Source organism: Callorhinus ursinus, unplaced genomic scaffold, assembly GCF_003265705.2.
Source record: "Callorhinus ursinus isolate GAN/ISIS: 27379988/994484 unplaced genomic scaffold, GSC_fseal_2.0 scaffold6, whole genome shotgun sequence".
Taxonomy (NCBI): Eukaryota; Metazoa; Chordata; class Mammalia; order Carnivora; family Otariidae; genus Callorhinus; species Callorhinus ursinus.
The window spans coordinates 2,690,855-2,713,365 of NW_027397068.1; the positions used below are offsets into that span (position 1 = coordinate 2,690,855).

General features: G+C 36.1%; 1 protein-coding gene across 3 annotated transcripts in view; it reads right to left on the minus strand.

The window, feature by feature from the left end:
* Positions 1–3,374: 3,374 nt before the first annotated feature.
* Positions 3,375–22,511, minus strand: part of LCA5 (lebercilin LCA5) — a 76,993-nt gene continuing 57,856 nt past the window's right edge. For all 3 annotated transcript variants that reach the window (XM_073893542.1, XM_025858517.2, XM_073893541.1), the window contains 5 exons: positions 12,174–12,311; positions 11,145–11,241; positions 10,337–10,479; positions 7,922–8,054; positions 3,375–6,173 (listed from right to left, as the gene is read on the minus strand). In XM_073893542.1, coding sequence (XP_073749643.1) covers positions 5,311–6,173; positions 7,922–8,054; positions 10,337–10,479; positions 11,145–11,241; positions 12,174–12,311 — 1,374 coding nt within the window. In that variant the 3' untranslated portion in view covers positions 3,375–5,310. The remainder of the gene's footprint in view (positions 6,174–7,921; positions 8,055–10,336; positions 10,480–11,144; positions 11,242–12,173; positions 12,312–22,511) is intronic.

The window sequence follows — 22,511 nt, forward strand, 5'->3', positions numbered from 1 at the left end:
TCTGAAAATCCTAGGTTCCTTAGGAATATGCTACATCTACTCTGCCTGTGCTCTATAAATGGAAAAACAAAGCCTGGATGACAGCACATCTGTTTAAAACATGGTTTATTGAGTATTTTAAGCCCACTTTTGAGGCCTACTGCTCAGGAAAAAGATTCCTTTCAAATTATGACTGCTCATTGACAATATATCCGGTCACCCAGGAACCCTGATGATGTACAGTGAGATTCATGTTGTTGTCATGCCTGCTAACATAGCATCCATTCTGTAGCCATGGATCAAGGAGTCATTTTGACACTCAAATCTTATTTAGGAAATACATTTTGTAAGACTGTGGCTGCCACAGGTAATGATTCATCTGATGGATCTGGGCAAAGCAAGTTGAAAACCTTCTGGAAAAGATTCACCATTCTAGATGCCATTAAGAACATTCGTGATTTGTGGGAAGAGGTCAAAATAGCAACATGAACAGGAGTTTGGAAGATGCTGATTCCAATCCTCAAGGATGACTTGGGGGGTTCAAGACCAGCAGAGGAAGTAACCACAATTGTGGTGGAAATAGCAAGAGAGCTGGGAGTGGAGCCTCGAGATGGGACTGCATTATTACAATCTTGTAATGAAACTTGAATGGATGAGGAGCTGCTGCTTATGGATAAGCAAAGAGAGTGTTTTCTTGGGATGGAAATCTACTCCTGAGATGCTGTGAAGATTGTTGAAATGACAACAAATGATTTAGAAGATCACGTAAACGTACTTGATAAAGCAGTGGTAGGGTTTGAAAGGATTGCCTCTTATTTGGAAAGAGATTCTAACTGTGTGTAAAATGCTGTCGATCAGCATCGCATGCTACAGAGAAACCATTCATAAAAGGAAGAGTCAATCGATTTGGCAAACTTCATCGTTGTCTTATTTTAAGAAATTGTTACAGACACCCCACCGTCAGCAACGATCAATCACCCTGATCAGTCAGCAGCCATTAACATTGAGGCAAGACCTGCACCAGCAAAAATAATTACAACTTGCTGGAAGCTCAGATGATGGCGAGCATTTTTTAGCAGCACTTTTATATATAGTTTTTTTTAAAGATTTTTATTTATTTGACAGAGAGAGCCAGCAGGCAGAGGGAGAGGGACAAGTAGGCTCCCTGCTGAGCAGCAAGCCCGATGTAGGACTCGATTCCAAGACCCTGGGATCATGACCTGAACAGAAGGCAGACACTTAACCGACTGAGCCACTCAGGCACCCCTTAGCAATATTTTTAAATTAAGGTATGCACATTGCTTTTAGGCATAATACCACTGCACACTTAATAGACTATAGTGTAAACCTAACTTTTGTATGCACTGGAAAACCAAAAAAATAATTTTTTTTTAGACTATCACCTCATTGTGGTAGTCTAGAACCAAATCCACAATAATTATAAAGTAAATGGATTTTTTTGTGTGTGTCTAAAATTTCATCAGGAAAAATGCCTCCTCTATCCATAGAAGTTGTGATCATTCCATGAAGAGGGATAGTAGTTTCATCCTTCTACACAATGCCACCAGCCCTATAGGTGGCATATAACATAAACTAGCCAAGCAGACTTTTGCCAGAGCTATAGGAAAGATTTTATTTTTGAAGTGGGTGCCAGCTGAAGGGAGTCAAGCTAAAAGGTGGACAGAGTAAGCACTATTATTTGAACCTCCAAATCAAACCACACTTTCCTGAGCTTTCCATATTCAAGCCAAAAATAATTTCCTCATTTTGTTTAAGCTGGTTTGATTTGGGTTTCTCTCACTTAACACTTAAAGAGTACTAATGCAAAATTCTTTTCTAAAATATCTTATTTCTTTGGACTACTTAAATTGAGACTACTGAATGTAGTCTATTACCTGTATCCGTCACTTTCATATTACAGTCTACTAGCCCCAACTGTAAAATGGGAGTAACAGCATCTACTTTAGAAAAAATTTTATGAGGAGCTAAAGCACATGCATAAAAACCCCAACTGCTATGCCTGGCATTCAACAAATATCACTTCTCTTCCCTGTTTCTCCATTACCTTTCCAAAACATCAACAGCAATAATCTGAGCCTTTATAATTCTGTTTTTCACGTATCAACTCATTTAATATATGCGATCACCATGAAGTAGGTACTATCATTAGCCCCATCTTGTAGAGGGGGGAAAGGAGATGCAGAGAGGTTTTGTAGCTTATCCAAGGATACACACATTGTGCGAAAGCTGGGGTAAAATTATCACATTATGCAATCATAAAGTCCTGCGTTTTCTGTATTTCATTTTTGCTGTGAGGCTTACTGCACAGTTAATGATGAATAAAGCAAGGAAAGTTCTAAGTGCAGACCTAAGGGGCACAATATATTTAGTACAGATGTTTTAAGATAATTTGGAGGGTTTTTTTTTTTTGCTTGTTACCTTGTATAAAGTGTAGTGTCAATATACGTACATACTTATGCTCTATTTTTCAATTATACTCTAAAAGAACCTCAATCAGCAATGAGAACAGCTAATGTTTACTGAGCACTTATAATGTGCCAGGCACCCTGCCAAGCATTAACTTAAGTATTTCCTTCATCCCTCATAATCACATGAAAAAGTATTAAGAGCAGTAACAGCTGAGTAGACCCAAGGACAGTGAGAGAGCGGTGGGCGGGCAGGGAGGGAAATGTGTACAGTCTGGCCTACTGGGCTCTGCATTCACTGTGAGGGCAAGGGCAGGGTCTATCTTACTCTCCTGGCACCTACTATATGCAGAGCACCCAGTTAATGAATGAGTATACGCTCTTTACTAAAAAAGAGAGCACTTTGAAATGATATAAAAGGTGACTTTAATGTGAAAGGGGCATTTGTTGTGTAGAAAGGAAAAAGCTTTAAAGGCAGATCTTTTCTTGACAATTTACAGTTCCTTTTTTAATCCTAAAAACCCCACATTGTCACTGTAACACAGATCTCCCTTCCCCTTTTCATCAGGCAGATCTGCATTCTGTATCCAACACACACCCAACCAGGGAGACCAGAAGGTGAGCATGTCTGATAGGAGATGGAGAGGAGGATCATTTGAAAAATAGCAAGTCAGCCATGAAATAAGTTTATTTTATGATTCAATTTAATCCTCCTTACCCCCACCTTTTTTATATTATGAGCAATATATGCCATTAGTATAGCTATTAAGGGTGAAAGGATTAATTAAAACTATAATTATCTGATAAGACAAGCATACTGTTGAGCCTGATTTAGGGCAAATTCATCTACTTCAATTAAAAATACTGGACAGGAAAAAATAAATAAATAAAAACTATGCAGGTCCTGTTTCTACCATGAATTTCCTAAATGACCTAAGGTATCATTCAAACAAAGAGCCGTAGTGTGTTTTTAGTTTTTATTAGTTAACAGTTCTTAGTACAAATAACAAATTTAACTTGACATTTAGAAAAAAAAATGATTTACTCTGAGGTTTGTTCATAAAGAAAAACCTGTTCTGTACACTTTAAATTTTAATGTCTAACACCATAATGCTTCTAAGTCTATAACTTAATTTTAGGTTTAATTTTAATAATTCTGTCCTACTATATCTGATGAAAGAGACTAGAAAACATTATGTAGGAAAAAAGCAAGAGACTAATTAAAGACCTGAATATAAAACTTCTACTAAAAGGCTTTTAAAAAGCCTCTTAAAACAATCTAAAAATCAGAATACTTTTGGCAGAAAAATTAGCAACTATGAACAAAATTAACATTACATAATATTTTATCAAGAACTACATTACAAATTGTGGTTTACAGATATCAGAATGATTTGCGGGATACTAAAAGCTTATTTATATCAGACATAAAAATCTCTTTGCTAAAACAATTTTTAAATGTAGTTTAGCACTTTTGGGAGACTCAGTTCCCAATGAATGACAGTAACACAATTTAGAAGACAATAGATATTCTATCTTTTCATTAGAGACCTATCCAGGTAAGTCTTGCCAAACAGTTATGAACTTATACTCAATAACAAGCATTAAGAACTCAAGATAAAACAGTAACTCCGGTCCCCTCATCAGTATATATGCTTGGCATCAGAAATCATACTATTAGTGAATACATACTAAATTCTGGGGGTGGGGGGGAAGCTCACTTTAGAATTAAGTGTCAATCTACATTTTTTTATGCTTTCCCTGATACACTGTTTCTCCCACTCTTCACTTTAACAGTGTTTTCTCCTCGGTTGGTGGTATATTACTTCTTAAAGACCAATCATACCCAACATAATCCAAGGTCATCAACTCCTTTGTAGCTGAAGTAAACTACAAACAGCAGAAAACCAACACATTTCAACAGAAAAACATCTGCCCTACTCAGCAAGGCAGAAGCCCCATCTCTAAAACATTTTTAAACAATGGTTGCTTTAAAATTAGTCCTATAAGCACAATAGTATTACACTATCATTATCATTGGTTTTGATAGCAAGTTCAAACCTTAAAAATATATATTAAAAATTTCCAAGTTAGATTACTCTGGAAACATAACTGAGTTGAAAAATCTTTCTATATTATTAGGATGAAATTTCTTTAATTTCATGTATTTGGGTATGAGATTTCATACCCAGTCACTGAGATACAGAGTGTAAGAGGAAAAGAATTACTGATTACCACTGTACCCAAGTCTCCAGGAGCTATGACAGAGGAATTATCCAAGCAGACAGACAAATGTCTCCTGATCTCAACCTAATATGTTAGCAGAGTTGTAGGCAAGCGATTTAATGCATCTCTTAAGTGGGAAATCCCTATGTTGTCACAGCTTCCACTTAAGAGTAGCTCAACTATGCTATGTGAGAAAGGGACCCCTGTCCACAGAGGACAGGGCTCCTAAGTAGCACCAGTGCTCCACCATCTGGGAGCTATCTTCCCAACGCAGAGCCTCACACCTTCAATTTCCACTCGACAAGACTATATTTACTTCAATGAGGACATGACCAAAAATAAGTAAATAAATAAATAGGGATAAAAATAGGAAATAAATATGAACTCCAATGGAGTAAAACTTCCTATAGAGCTGATTAAGAGGTAAAACCTATTTGTAAATAAAAAGCCAAAACCAAGCAAAATACATCTGTTTTTGGGTTCATTCAAAAGTCTCCTTCATTCTTAGCAAACTATGTGGTGAGATATGATCTACTTCTTTCCATTTACACTGTATTTGTCTATTAAAAATCATTCCTTAATAAGGACTTTTTAACATTAAAAATTCTAAAGGTTTATAATAAATATTGTATTAAAATATTTTAATATTTACAATTGGAAAAATGTATACTGTAGTCAGTCATCTCAGGGCTACTTCTTCAATTTCATCTTCTACAGATTCCACTGCTTTTACTGCTGGTTTACTGTTTGCATGTTTTAATCGGTGTCTATTTGGATTAAAACTTCTTCCTTCACTGAGGAAAAAGTCATCATCTTCATCACGTTCTCTATCCCCGCTGCTCTTATCCCCTGGGAGAAAATTTAGAGGGTCAAGGTCTCCTTTGCTGGCAGCCCGAGAATTTGCGTCACTGCTTTTAGAGGAAATGGTGTTGCTGCCACTGGCACCAAACAGCTGTTCCATCAGATTAGCTTTTTTCTCTCTTCTTGTAATTAAATCTACACTGTCTTTACTATGTTTCTCTATACTGTTTCTTTGGACATCCACAAGGCCACTCTTTTGGCTAAATGGATTTGACTTCCCTGATGTTTTCGCAAATGAAGGCACATAGCTGCCAAATGCAAGCTCATTTGGGAAGGCTGGGCTTCTAGTATTTCCTGGATTCTGACCATCTCCTTTTGGAGTGAAAAGGCTGATGTCTTGCAGATGATGCCCATTAGATACTCTCTCTGAGGATTCAGAGAACATGTATGTTTTGGGGCTTCTCTCTGGGGAATGCAGTTTTGATTCCAAATCAGGAAGCAATGGCAGAGGAGGGCATTTTATATTCCGAGAATCTTGGAGTTCTCTGTTGATCTCATTCAGTTTAGCAAGTAGCATTTCTCTCTTTAGCCTTTCTTCTTCCTCTTCTTCCAATTTATCAATATTTTGAATTTGGTACATTTCCATTTGGTATCTTCCAGTTTCCAATGTGGGCTTTTCTTCTCTCTCCAGCAAAGATATCTTGTCTTTTTGCTTTTTAGCAAGTTCTTCTCTTTCCCATTCTGTATGAAATCAAATTTAAAAAATGGGATTTTACAGCAGTCATTATTTTTAAGTAGGAAAACTTGATTCTCATCTGTTACAAAACAGTCTATCTAATTTAGTTATCAGTACAGTGAGAATGAACACCATAAATTTCATTGCTACACTTGATATTCTGGAATTCAGAAAGAATATACTTAATGTGTATTGCATTTAAAATTCACATTTATAGAAAAAATTTTGTTCTTCAGTGTAGAGGTAATTGGAAGAAGGTTCTCTCTTTTTTTATACCTAGTATAGTACTGTACACTGAATGGATGTACACTGAAGAGATGGATGGAGTTTATTTTAAACTTAAACTGAACCTCTGGGTGTCCTACCCTGAGAAGGACACAACATCACTCATTTGGTATTCTGACTCAAGATACATTAAGTTGAATCTAATTAAGAGAACACTTCAGATAAACCTCAAATGAGGAACATTCTATTTTTTGAAAATGGGTCTTTATTCATCAAAAATGTTAACCTCAAAATATTTAGAGAAGACTAAAGAGATAGGAGAACTAAATGCAATTCATGATCATATCCTGGAGAGAAGAAAATGCTATAAAGGACAATACTACATCAAATAATAAAACTAATATGGACAGCAGATTAGAGAAATGTGTTGTATCAAAGTTAAATTTTCTGAAGTTGCAAACTATACTGGAATGATGTTAGAAAATGTCCTTATTTTGTAAAAGTACACATGCAAGTATTTTAAGGTATGGGCATGAGATATACAACTTATTCTTAGTAACTTTAGTAAATGACATACATTCTCACTGATGTTTGAGATCATTATTCCATACAAACTCCAGGAAAAAAAATAAAGATGAAAAGAAGGGGCCAGTCTTCTGTTACTTTATTCCTTTTCCTGGTACCTAGGAAGACCACAGTACCTTTCTATTCTGTTTTATTAATAATGTGAAAGAATCTCCCTTTGTGCCTTAGCCAATAGTAATATATCTTCTATTTCAACTGTTACATTGTTTTAAGTACACACACACAAATATACATTCACTAATTTAAGCAACAATTTGGTCATAATTTTACGTTCCATTAACTTTAAGGAAAAAAAGGATTTCTCTGCAAGAAGCTTCTATAAAACTAATGAAATATATATAGAGGATTAGAGTCAGGGATTCCTCTTACCCATACCTTTAAGACATTTTATCCAGATGGAAATGAATTTATTCCTGAACTTCATTTTCAGTATCTGAAACTATGTGAGTTGGTTCACTCAACTTCCACACTATTGGTTAAACATGTTAAAGATTTACTTTCATACTAAAATGAAAGAAAACTTACAGGAATATATTTAGGACCTCACAATTCATTGATTTTAATGTTTGGGCTAGTCTACAGAGTCTCAAGGTCAAGCCAATAGAGTGCATTATTGTCTTTCAGTTATCTCTTCATCAAGCTTTAACTAACATACACACAAAAATTTCCCCTTTTATCTGAATTTTACTTCATCTGAATTTTCTGAAGGTAACTTGTCCTTATTCCCTAACCCCAAACAGCAACTTAACCATATGTTTTTCTTTCCTTAGTAACTTTATTCAAATGTTTGTGATTCCTAATAGACCATCCCCTACCACTTTATCAACCTTTTGTTATTCTGTATAACCAATTCATTGTTCAGCTGGAAAATATCAGGGGATGCTAACCCTTTCTTTCCCAAAGGATGCTGATTCATCACTTGATAAAACAAACTCTTTCTTACCATCTTCCAGCTTTTCAACCTCCTGATTTACAACATGGAGTCCTTGATCTTTAAAAAATTTTTCTTCTCTTTTCACAATTGGGTTTAGAATCCCTGCTTCTTCATGTTTACCTCTCTCTTGCAATTCCAGGTCCTATTACATATTTTTTTAAAAATGCAAGTTCACAAAAAAAAATAAAAAAAATAAAAAAAATAAAAAAAATAAAAAAAATGCAAGTTCACATGTCAAAAGGGGGAAAAGCTATTTAAATATCATAGAGTCATCTCCCATTAAATATGACACCAACTAAGTTAGAAATTAAAGCAAATTTTAATTTAATAAAGCAGTAAGTCACAAGCTACCTACCCTTTGAGAGATATTTTAAAGGCACACATGATTATTTACTTAAAAATTTTTTTTAAAAGTATAACACATATCAGAACCAATATCATGGAATTAAAGCCAATACCCTACATAAAATTCTTAAGAGACATGTTTCAGAAGTATCCTTGCTTTGTACGTTTCACAACAAAATCTGATTAATTCAGTTAACGAGGAAAGGTTATTAGCCAACTATGGAGGCCACATGAGAAGGCGCTGAACTATAATACAGGCAACTGCACTGAATCTTTCGAGTTTATACTTACTGTGTCCAAAGCCTCCAGTAAATTTTATATTTAAATCAAAAATGAAAACTTAAAATTACTTTTATATGGTCCCTTTCACGTGTATAATTTTTCTGAATAAAAGAAAAATACCTATTATTAGTACAGCAGTGGATTGTCCCCTAGTATCAATTTTCCTCTTCTTCCTTTTAGTTACAGAATCCCTTGAGTTTTAGCAGGGTTTAAGGCTGCTCAACTGGAAACTACATTTGCTAGTCTCCCTTGCACTTAAACAGGACCAAAGAGATTTGAGTGAAAGTATGTATGCAACTTCTGATCACATTTATAAAAATAAAAGCTGCTTGCCCTCCACTTCCTTGTTCCTCCTTCTCACAAAGGTGGTGAGCCAGTTCTAACCATACAGAGGAACCGTACACTCTTTAAGATGGAAGAACAGTAAGACAGAGGATGACTACCAAGGAACAAAGCTGTCTACCTATAATGGACTACCCACTGACCTTCAATCTATTAGAAAAGAAAGAAAACTTGTATCTTTCTTGAGCCACTGTATTCTGGGTCTCTTTCCAACAGGAAATTTGCTTGCACTTTAACAATGTTCCCTTTTGCTGAGACCCTTTAAAGTGGCAGGATCAGTCTTAAGAACTTTATAAACTGTGTGATTAGTTATTACTACAACCTGATGCACAGCCCATCCTTGTTTTATAGATTAGGAATTGGGGATCCAGGAAGTCACACATGTCAGAGCCAGAATTTAATTAAAAAGGCAGTGCTAACTCCAAGGCTATACCCTTTCACTGTATCAGGTTGCTGCTCCTCATGCTGCATCTTACAAAGACCATTTTTTTAGTCCTTTTAAAGTTAAGAATGACTTTGCTATTTCAAAAAGACAACATGATTTAGTTTCAAAGACAGTGAAAATATAGGAAGAAAGAAACTTAGCAGATACAGCTACTCAGGAACCCAATCAGACCATCTTTTCTCTTTTATACCACAAGAAAAAAATCTCAGGGTCACTGGAAAATCTATAAGGCACAAAAACACAGGAATATATGAGATATGCTGGATCCCTGGCATATTGTTTTCTTTGGAATTTAAAACTATAAATACAAAATATAGAACCTTTTAGACAAAAGAACATTGTGGTATTCTGTTTAAAAGTCCTTTTAAATGAAGGCCCAACACAGACTCCCCTGAATGTCACTCTAATTTGAATAGTCTGAAGTCAGATTCCACTGCAATACTTTGCTCAACATTCAACTAATCTGTAAAATTCTCAAATAGGAGACCAAAAAATATGTAGATAAATCCTAAAAAATTATTTGAAAACTAGTAAAATTTGCTAATAAGTGTAAAAGCAAGGAGGGTTTTTAGAAATTATCTGGGTACATAAAAGGTAAGAACCTCTATTTCTGGGACACCTGGGTGGCTTCAGTTGGTTAAGCATCTGATTCTTGATTTCAGCACAGGTCATGATCTGAGGATCGTGAGATCGAGCCCTGCTTTGGGCTCTGCACTGAGCATGGAGCCTGCTTAAGATTCTCTCTTTCCCTCTCCCACTGATCTCTTTCTCTTGAAAAAAAGAAAAAAGAAAAAAATAAGAAAAACCTCTATCTTCAACCCAGAAGGTACAACTAACCTTCCTGAAGCATCTGGAAGATGCAATAAAAACTAAGAGTCAATCCAAAGGAATTTAATAAAATACTCTCTTTAGAAGGCTACTTGCATATTTACACAAATACAGTACTGATATTGTTTTTGGGAATAACTTCAAACCTAGACTTTAGTACCTAATCATGTTGCTAAACTCACCAAAGTAAGATGTTCAGGTTCTTCCCAACTGTTTTCATAACACATAACCGTTTGTGGTGTTATAGGAAATTCTTCCAGCTCCACGTCTTCACTGGTTTGTACTCCTTTTGTACACTGGTTCGTAAAATCACTCTGGCATGCAGCTACCATGAAAATTACAGAAGTCTTCATTGAACAGTGCTAAGATATATGGAATTTAACTGGTATATGTTTGCCATCTACCTGATATAATGCATGTTTTGCTCAGCTCTATGACTAGTACTATCTTTTTTTTCTAGGATTTACTGGCAATTATGTAATTTGAGGACAATTTAGACAGGTAAACCCTGTTAAAGTCTGTTTTTAACTTTCTGCAATTCAGAAGAGGAAAATTTATACTTTTATTTAAAAAAAAAAGTAAAGATATGCATAATAATACCAAAGTATTTATGAGTGAAATGAAATGACAGCTGGGATTTACTTTAAAATAGTCTAAAAAAAAAAATACTCGAAGTAGAAAAAAATAGATGAAATAAGATTAGTAAAATATGTAACTGTTAAAGCTAAGTGATAGATAAATAAAGGTTCCTTAAAATATAATCAAGTACCAGTTTGGAGTCTTATTTTTATAAAAGTTTCAAAAATTATTAAGAAAAAATTTAAACCTTAGAAAAAATAGAAGATTGACATGATTTCTGAAAATTAACTATAAGGAAATTTAAATTTACTTCAGTGAAGTTCTTTCTCCTTCCTTCTACTTTAGAATTATTTGATTTTATTATTAATAAGTGACAACTACAATGTTTTTCAATAATAATAGCTACTATACCATTTTTTCTTGATCTAAGTTCTTTTTCTTTCTTTGGAGAAGACTTTGGTAGCCGATTAGAATATATGTTTTTTATATCCAGTTCTCTCTCCTTTTCCTGAAAAGTAACCCAATACAATTAAGGATGTAGAGTATGAGTTTAAAATAGAACAGAAAAATTCTCACCTTGCCAACTGGTATTTTCCTTACCAAACTGGAATATATTATACCTAGTTCAGTTTCCCTTCTTAATTACTGAACTATAGAAAGGAATATCTCTAGGACATCTAGGTTAGGGCAGTGATTCTCCCTAAAAAGTGCAATATGTACTGGCAAACAAAAAAAATTAGAGTAAATAAGACAAAATTCATTTTCTACCCATTCCTACCTAATAGAGCTAGTAAGGTCTGAAGACTGTCTTCCAAGCTTGGCAACAGAGACCAAAATAATTTCATTAGCATCTTTCAAACATGGCCTTGGAGTTACTGACAAGTTAAAAATTGGACTTTTTAAAAACACAGTGTTCTTTTATCATTTTGAGGCTATGGTTCCTAGAATTTGATTAACAAAAAATTCTATGTAAGATAATGCATGAACATTCAATTTTGCACAAAATTTCCACCCATCAACGACCTCTGGATAGAATTAAGAACACCTTTAACAAAATTAAATAATGTGAATGCTTCCTCTCAACACTGTGAAAATGAAGGGCATTATTTGAAACAACTTTTAAAATAATCCTAGGGTTATCTGAGAAGAACACTGGGATATTTAATCACGCAACAGAGAAAAACTCCAGTTCCCATAATTCCTTCCAGGATTTCATAACTTATTTTAGTTATATCAATTCTATTAGGATTCAATGTGTCACTTTTGGCATTTGTCACAGTGATTATATCAACAAAACTTCTCTTTAAAAGTACCAAAGAGAATAGAATTTTGTAAATTACATTGTCCCAACTTACAAATATGAATGTTTTTTACAATGCTGAATGTTCAATATATTTTATATATATATATTATCCATTAAATAAATAAACACATACTTACTTTTAATTTGTGATACAGTTGTTGTAGCTCCTTTTGAAGGACTTTATTTTCATCATGAGCCTCATATGCCCTTTTCCTTTCAGCAAGCAACTGTCTTTGGAAACTGTTAGTACTCAGCTCAAGGTTTTTGGATAGTTCCTATAATGTGTATATAAACATATAAAAAAATAGTACTTGAAAATAACTGAAGAGTAAAACACTGCACTCAGCACTGAAATAATGTTTTTAGTAGTACCATAAAAGACCTACAAATCAGGCTGCACTTAGTGTTCATGAACATAAACTGGAAAACAGATCTATCAACAATTTAGTAAGGTACTTAGCCTATTATTCCTTATTTTGCTTTTCACAATGATTTGCAAATAAATCCTTAAGCATTTGCCTGAAGCATACATGAACAGTCATTTAAGTTGGTTGTAAATTCAGCCAAAGCATGTGATGAGAAACACTGGCTTTTGGGAATCATAGTTCAGGCAAATATATACCAAGGCAGCTGCATAAAACTACACAGCACTATTCAAGGTGCAGAGATTACTTTGTAAAACATTTCTAGATAAAAATAATAGTCATTTCAATGGTCTTCAAATGTTTTCCATAAAGTTTGTGAAAAAATTTAGGTTAAAATCTTTTCTTTTAGGTGACATCAACATCATGGTGGCATGAGTCATTCCTTTTTTCCCCACCTTTCAATTTACAACTAATCAGATCCATAAAACAAACATCTATAATTAAACTAAAGCACTTCTGCACAGCACACCAGCATACCTGAGAGAACCATCCATCTCTGCACCTGAAAGTGGGTGGACTGGACATCAGAGGAGGCTATGGAGCCAGGGCTGGTGGTACAGGTGGCAGAGGTGGTGGCAGGCCCATATGACCTTTCTGGCAGAGGAGGCGGAGGGTAAAGGTGGTAAGTGGGAATCTGCCCAGCCACATGTGCGGCAGTTGGAGGGACTCACTCTCTGAGAGATCGCAGTGACTAAGGGGAGGAGAAGGAAAGGGAAGGAGGCAAAGAGAACTGAAGGAATGAAGGAATACCATTTCCTGGGCTGTATACCCAGGATTCTGACAAGAGATCATCCATGAATCTCTGGGAGACATCCCCCAACTCAAGGATCCCCTACTGGGAAATGGGCACAGCCAAAGAATTAAGTGGTAAGCACACACCTCCCTCCACTCTGCCACCACACCTCTTCTTTCCCATCCATCAGCTTTTTTTAATTGTATAATTTTTTTTCTCATATGCATTTTATTTGAAGGCCCCTGATTTTCTCAGTACTGTTACATGTATATAGCCTTCTGGTCCCTAGGGATGGCTTAAGGTCTTTAAATAGCTCAAGGAACAATTGGGAACTTGAGCACTAACTAGATATTTGAAAATATTAAAAAGCTGTTAATTTTTTAGATGTTATTCTTGGTATCGGTTAATGGCATTGTGTTTTTAAAGTCTATATTTTAGAGAGATACAAGGTGAAATATTTAGGAATAAAACAATAGGATATTCAATATCTACTTCCAAATAATACAGAGAGGTGGAGGAGAGTATATATGAAAAAATATTTTTTATAAGGTGACATTTTTTACTGAAGTACAGTTGACCCACAATGTTAGTTTCCAGTGTACAACATAGTGATTCCACAACTCTATACCTTATGCTGTGCTCACCACAACTATAACTAACATCTCACCATACAATGCTATTATAGTATCACTGACTACATTCCCTATGTTTTGTCTTTTATTCCCGTGACTTACTCATTCCACAACTGGAAGCCTGTATCTCTACTCTGATTCACTCATTTTGTCCATCTCACCACCACTCTCCCCTCTGGCAAAAATCAGTTGGATTTCTGTCTTTATGGATCTGTTTCTGCCCTCCTTAAGCCCCATCACCTATTTAACCCATCCCCCCCAAGCCACCCCCTTCAGTAACCCTCAATTTGTTCTCTATAGTTAAGTCTCTTTTATGGTTTGCCCCCCCTCTCTTTTTTCCCCTGTTCATTTGTAAATGGAATTGTTTTCTTAATTTCACTTTCTGCTACTTCGTTATTAGTGTATAGAAACACAACTGACTTCTATTAATTTTGTATCCTGCAACTTCACTGAATTCATTTATTACTTCTAATGGTTTTTGGCGGAGTCTTTAGTGTTTCCTACATATGATCATGTCATCCGAAAACAGTGACAAGTTTAACTTTTTTCTTACCAATTTGGATGACTTTTATTTCCTGTCTAATTGCTATGCCTAGGTCTTCTAGTACTATGTTATATAAAAGTGGCAAGAACAAGACATCCTTGTCCTGTTATTAATCTTAAAGCTGTTTTGCCCCGGGTATGATGTTAGCTCTAAGTTTGTCATATATGGCCTTTATTATGTTGAGTTATGTTCCCTCTACACCCACTTTATTGAGAGATTTTATCATGAATGGATGTTGAATTTTGTCAAATGCTTTTTCTGCAGCTATTGTGCTGATTATATGATTATTATCCATCACTTTATTAATGCTGTGTATCATGTCGACTGATTTTTGAATATCGACTGCCCTGATATCCTGGAATAAATCCCCCTTGATCATGGTGAATAATTTTAAAAAATATATTGAATGCAGTTTGCTAATATTTTATTGAGGATTTTTTGTATCTGTGTTCATAAGGGATATTACTGGCCTATAGTTTTCTTTTTTTGTAGTGCCTTTGGTTTTGGTATCAAGGTAATATGACCTTGTAGAATATATCTGGAAGCTTTCCTAAAAACCTCTTCTATATTTTAGTTTGAGGAAAATAGGTATTAACTCTTCTTCAAATGTCTGGTAGAATTCACCTATGAATTCATCTGGTCCTGGACTTTTATTTGTTGAGTTTTTTAAATTATTAGTAACAAAATTGAATCAGTAATCAGTGTATTCAAATTTCCTATTTCTTTCTGATTCAGTTTTAGAAGATTGTATGTTTCTAGGAATTTATCCATTTCTTCTACATTGTCCAATTTTTTGGTATATAATTTTTCATAGTAGCCTTTCATAATCCTTTGCCTCTGTGGTGTCATTTGTTACTTCTCTTTCATTTCTGAATTTATTTATTTAGGTCCCATCTCTTTTTCTTGGTGTGTCTGCCTAAAGACTTATCAAATTTTTTTTTTTTCAAAGAGCCAGTTCTTGGTTTCATTGATCTTTTCTATTGTTTTTTTAAGTCTCTATTTCATTTATTTCTGTTCTGATCTTTATTATTTTCTTCCCTCGACTGGCTTTGGGCTTCGTTCTTCCTTTCCTAGTTCCTTTAGGTATAAGGTTATATTATTTGAAATTTTTGTTTCTTGAGGTAGGTCTTTATCATTTTAAAATTTCCCTCTTACACCTGCTTTTGCTATATCCCAAAGATTTTGGAACATTGCGTTTTCATTTTCAGTTGCTTCTATGTATTTTTCACTTCCTCCATGATTTCTTTGTTGACCTCTTGATTGTTTCATAACATGTTGTTTAGCCTCCTTGTTTGTGTTTATTCATAATTCTTTTATTGTAACTGATTTCTAGTTTCATATCATTGTGGTCAGAAAGGATGCATGATATGAATTCAATCTTCTTAAATTTATTGAGACTTGCTTTGTAGCCTAATGTGATCTGTCCTGGAAAACGTTTCATGTGTACTTAAAAAGAAATGTGTATTCTGTTGCTTTGCGATGGAATGTTCTGTTAAGTCCATCTGGTCTGTGTCATTCAGGCACTGATTTTCTGCCTAAATGATCTATCCATTGATATAAGTGGGGTGTTAAAATCCCCAACTGTTACTATTTTGCTGTCACTTTCTCCATTTATGTCTATTAGTATATGCTTCATGTATTTAGGAGCTCCAATGTTGGGTGCATAATTACAATTGTTATATCTTCTTCTGGTATTAACCCCTTTATTAGTAGTAATAAGATTAAAAAAAAGGCATTATGTCTATTTTTTTCAAAGGTTTTATTTATTAGAGAGAGAGCATGACTTGGGGGGGCAGAGGGAGGGGGGGCAGAGGGAGAGGGAGAAGCAGACTTCCCACTGAACTGGGAGCCTGATGTGGGGCTGGATTCCAGGACCCTGGGATCATAACCTGAGTCGAAGGCAGACACTTAAATGACTGAGCCACCCAGGTGCCCCTACATGTCTGTTTTAAATTCTACTTTGTCTGTTTTAAGTATTGCTACCCCAGCTTTTTAAATTTTCACTTCCATTTGCATGAAATTATCTTTTCCCCTCTTCACTTTCAGTCTGTGTCTAGATCTGAAGTGACTCTCTTGCAGGCAGCATATAGATGAGTTTTGTCTTTGTATGCATTCCTCCTAACCCCTCCCCACCATGTCTTTTGACTTGAGCATGTAGGCCATTTCAATTACAATAATCACTAATATCTATATACTTATTGCCATTTTGTTAATTATCTTCTGGTTGTTTTTGTAGTTCTTCTGCGTTCCTTTCTTCTCTTTGGGATGGAATGTTCTGTTAAGTCCATCTGGTCTAAGGTCTCTTCCCTTTGGAATGACGGACATTAGTGTTTTGTTTGGCTTACTTTCTCTTCATTTTCTTGTGTATCTATTATAGGTTTTAGATTTGTCGTTACCATAAGGCTCATATATAACATGCTAAGTACATATACCCAGTCTTAAGGTGATGATGGTACTTAAGTTCAAACACATTCTAAAAGAACTTCATTTTTTTACTTCTCCCTCCATTTTTAATGTATATGTCGTCATATTTTACATCTATTTTGTGTGTCCCCTTATTTTTAGTTAAAATTAATTTTGCTATTTTTGTCTTTTAACCTTCATACTAGCTTTGTAAGTAATTGCTCTATTCCCTTTGTTGTGTGTTTGCTTTTATTCATAAAATCTTTTCCTTTTATAATGTTCTTCTAATTATGTCCTTTACTTTTCCACTTAAAGAAGTCCCTTTAACATTTCTGGTAAGGCCATTTTAGTGGTAATGAACTCCTAAACTTCTGTCTGGAAAACTGTTTCTCTCTCTTTCAATCCTTAATGATAACCTTGCCAGTAGAATATTCCTGATTGTAATGTTTTCCTTTCAGCACTTAGGATATATCATGCCACTCTCTTCTGGCCTGCAAAGTTTCTGCTGCAACTTACCTGTACCCAACCTCAGCTTTAGCTGCACTGCCAGGGTGTCCCTGAGGAGGACCTCCTGGCTGGCATACGGCCAGGTTGTCCTCTGTGTCGAGAGCCCCAGGACAAACCAGTTAGCACCCACTTCAGCTATCAGGCCAGAGCACCCACTGTGTGGAGAGCCCTGGGACTCCCTCAGCTTACACCCACTAAGCTTCAGCTGTCCTGCCAGGGTGTCTTCTACATGGAGAGACCCAGGACTGACCCGGCCCCCAACCACTTCAGCTCTAGCAATCCCAACAGGGCAGGCCCAGCATGGAGTGCCCTAGGAACCACAGCCCATGTCAGATACAGCTGAAGAGACAGAGAAATATATGACAAACGAAAGAAGACAAAAACCTCAAAAAAGGACTAATGAAACATAAACCAATTTAGCTAATAAATAGTTCAAAGTAGTAATCATAAAGATGCTCACCCTGAAGAGTGTAAGACTCAGTGAGAACTTCAACAAAAAGATAAAAAATATATAAGAACCAATCGGAGTTGGTTCCAGTCCCAAATGGCGGAGGAATAGGAGACTAGTTTCGTCTGGTCCCAGGAATTCAGATAGATAGCTATCAAATCATTCTGAACAACTGAGAACTCAACTGGAGATCTAAGAAAAGAAAAGCTGCAAGCAACTCTACAAACAGAAAAGTGGCCACTTTTTGCACCATAGAAGGTGAGGAGAAATGAATCCGAGGCAATATAGTGGAAGATAACTGCCTGCTGGGGTAGGGAGCCTCTGTCAGCTGGCTATCGAAAAGTGACATGGCAGTGGAGTGCAAAATCAGAACTTTTAGATTCTGGATCTAAAAACTGCTCCAGTGAGGGACGTCCCTGCTTGAAAGGCGCTCAGGTGGCAAAGTGGGGCAGAATCCTAGGTGGGGCAGTGTGGTCTCAGGACCCCCGGGGATCACAAAGAACGGGGGTGTCTGAGTGAAGCAGAGTCCCAGGCACTGGAGTGGGAAAGCCGGCTACAATCAGCAAGCCCGGAGTGGGTGTTCAGCTCAGTGTTGCCATAAACCAAGAACAGACTGGCACCACACCTATCCACAAAGACCTGCCAGACCAGAGAGGTCTGACCATGTTATATTCAGGTGCTAAATAAGAATACTTTATCCAGCTAGGATGTCATTCAAATTAGAGATAAAAAGCTTCCAGGACAAACAGAAACTAAAAGAATTTGTCATCACTAAACAAGCCCTACAAGAAAAGGGGATCCTTTAAGCAAAGAGAGAGCCCAAAAGTAACAGAGACCAGAAAGGAACAGAGACAATACACAAATGGTAACCTTTCAGGTAATACAATGGCAAAAAATTCATATCTTTCAATAGTTACTCTGAATGTAAATGGGCTGAGTGCCCCAATCAAAAGACAGAGGGTATCAGATTGGATAAAAAACCAAGACCCATCAATATGCTGTCTGCAAGAGACTCATTTTATACCCAAAGACACCTCCAGACACAAAGTGAGGGGGTGGAAAACTATAATCATGCTCATGGACATGAAAAGAAAGCGGATGTGGCAATCAATCAGACAAATTAGATTTTAAACCAAAGACTGTATTAAGAGATGAGGAAGGACACTATATCATGATTAAAGGGTCTAGCCACCAAGAAGATCTAACAATTATAAATATTGATACCCCTTACATGGGAGCAGTCAATTACATAAGCCAATCAATAACAAAATTAAAGAAACACATTGATAATAATACAGTAATAGTAAGGGGACCCACTTGCTGAAATGGACAGATCACCTAAGCAGAAGATCAACAAGCAAACAAGGACTCTGAATGACATATTGGACCAGATGGATTTCACAGATATATTCAGAACATTCCATCCTAAAGCAACAGAATACACATTCTTCTCAAATGCACATGGAACATTCTGCAGAATAGATCACATTCTGGTCAAAAACCAGGTCTCAACCAGTACCAAAAGATTGGGATCATTCACTGCATATTTTCAGACCACAGTGCTTTGAAACTTGACCTCAATCACAAGAGGAAATTTGGAAAGAACTCAAATACATGGGGGCTAAAGAGCATCCTACTAAAGAATGAATGGATCAACCAGGAAATTAAAGAAGAATTTAAAAAATTCATGGAAACAAATGGAAATGAAAACACAACTGTACAAAACCTTTGAGATGCAGCAAAGGCAGTCCTAACAGGGAAGTATATCCCAATACAAGCCTTTCTCAAGAAACAAGAAAGGTTTCAAATACACAACCTAACCTTATACCTAAAGGAGCTGGAGAAAGAACAGCAAATAAAGTCTAAACCTAGCAAGGAGAAGAGAATTAATAAAGATCAGAGCAGAAATCAATGAAACAGAAAACAAAAGACCAGAAGAACAGAACTATAATATTAGGAGCTGGTTCTTTGAAAGAATTAATAAGACTGAGAAACCCCTGGCCAGACTTATCAAAAAAAAAAAAAAAAAAAAAAAAAAAAAAAGAGAAAGGGCCCAAATACATAAAATCATGAATGAAAGAGGAGAGATCACAGCCAACACCGAAGAAATACAAACAATTATAAGAACATATTATGAGCAACTATATGCCAACAAATTAGATAATCTGGAAGAAACGGATGCATTTCTAGAGACATATAAACTACCAAAACTGAAACAGGAAGAAACAGAAAACCTGAACACAGACCCATAACCAGCAAGGACATTGAAGCAATAATCAAAATCTCCCAACAAACAACAGTCCAGGGCAGGATGGTTTCCCAGGGGAATTCTACCAAACATTTAAAGAAGAGTTAATACCTATTATCCTGAAGCTGTTTCAAAAATAGAAATGGAAGGAACACTTCCGAATTCTTTCTATGTGGCAAGCATTATCTTGATCCCAAAACCAAAGACCCCACCAAAAAGGAGAATTACAGACCAATATCCCTGATGAACATGGATGCAAAAATTCTCATTAAAATACTAACCAATAGGATCCAACAGTACATTAAAAGGATTATTCACCACAACCAAGTGGGATTTATTCCTGGGCTGCAAAGGTGGTTCAACATCCTCAAAACAATTTGATACACTACATTAATAACAGGGCAAGAACCATATGATCCTCTCAATAAATGCAGAAAAAGTATTTGACAAAGTACAGCATCCTTTCTTGATTAAAACTCTTCACAGTGTAGGGATAGAACCATATTCCTATTATAAAAGCCATATAAAAAAGCCCACAGCAAATATCATTCTCAATGGGGAAAAACTGAGAGCTTTTCTCCTAAGGTCAGGAACATGACAGGGATGCCCACTATCTCCACTGCTGTTCAAGATAATACTAGAAGTCCTAGCCTCAGCAATCAGACAACAAAAAGAAATAAAAGGCATCCAAATCAGCAAGGAAGAAGTGAAACTCTCACTCTTTGGAGATGACAGGATACTCAATGTGGAAAACCCTAAAGTCTTCACCCCAAAATTGCTAGAACTCATAGAGGACTTCAGCAAAGTGGCAGGATATAAAATCAATGCACAGAAATCAGCTGCATTTCTATATGCTAACAATGAGACAGAAGAAAGAGAAATTAAGGGGTCGATCCCATTTACAATTGCACCAAAAATCCTAACATACCAGGAATAAACCTAACCAAAGAGGCAAAGGGTCTGTACTCAGAAAATCATACGAAAGAAATTGAGGAAGAATACTCATGAAAGAAATGGAAAAACGTTCCATGCTCATGGATTAGAAGAACAAATATTGTTAAAATGTCTATGCTACCCAGAGCAAGCTACACATTCAATGCAATCCCTATCAAAATACCATCAACTTTTTTCACAGAGCTGGAACAAATAATCCTAAAATTTGTACGGAACCAGAAAAGACCCCAAATAACCAAAGGAATGTTGAAAAGGAAAATCAAAACTGGTGGCATCACAATGCCAGACTTCAAGCTATATTACATAATCATCAAGACAGCATGATACTGGCACAAAAACAGACACATAGATCAATGGAACAGAAAAGAGAACCCAGATATGGGCCCTCAACTCTATGGTCAACTAATCTTCAACAAAGCAGGAAAGAATGTCCAATGGAAAAAAGTTTCTTCAACAAATGGTGTTGGGAAAATTGGACAGCCACATGCAGAAGAATGAAACTGGACCATTTCCTTACACCACACACAAAAATAGACTCCAAATGGATGAAAGACCTAAATGAGAGACTGGAATCCATCACAATCCTAGAGGAGAACACAGGCGGCAACCTCTTAGACCTCAGCCACAGCAACTTCTTGCTAGACACGTCTCCAAAGACAAGGGAAACAAAGGCAAAAAGGAACTATTGGGACTTCATCAAGATAAAAAGCCTTTGCACAGCAAAGGAAACAGTCACAAAACCAAAAGACAACTGACAGAATAGGAGAAGATATTTGCAAATGTCTTATCAGATAAAGGGCTAGCATCCAAAATCTATAAAGAACCTATCAAATTCAACACCCCAAAGAACAATCCAATCAAAAAATGAGAAGACACGAACAGACTTTTTTCTAAAGAACACATACAAATGGCCAACAAACACATGAAAAAAATGCTCCACATCACTCAGCATCAGGGAAATACAAATTAAAACCACAATGAGATACCACCTCACACCTGTCAGAGTGGCTGCAATTAACAAGTCAGGAAACAAGAAATGTTGGTGAGGATGTGGAGAAAGGGGAACCCTCTTACACTGTTGGTGGGAATGCAGGCTGGTGCAGCCATTCTGGAAAACAGTACGGAGGTTCCAACTTCCTCAGGGAGTTGAAAATAGAGCTACCGTACAACCCAGCAATTGCACTACTAGGTATATACCCCAAACATACAAATGTAATGATGTGAAGGGGCACCTGCACCCCAATGTTTATAGCAACAATGCCCACAATAGCCAAACTATGGAAAGAACTCAGATGTCCATTGATAGATGAATGGATAAAGATGTGGTGTGTATACAACACACACACACACACACACACACACACACACACACACACACACACAAATGGAATAATACTCAGACATCAAAAACATAAAATAAAATCTTGCCATTTACAACAATGTGGATGGAACTAGAGGGTATTATGCTAAGTGAAGTAAGTCAGAGAAAGACAATTATCAAATGATCTCACTCATATGTGGAATTTAAAAAAGAAAAATCCAGAGGATCATAGGGCAAGGGAAATCAGAGAGGGAGATAAA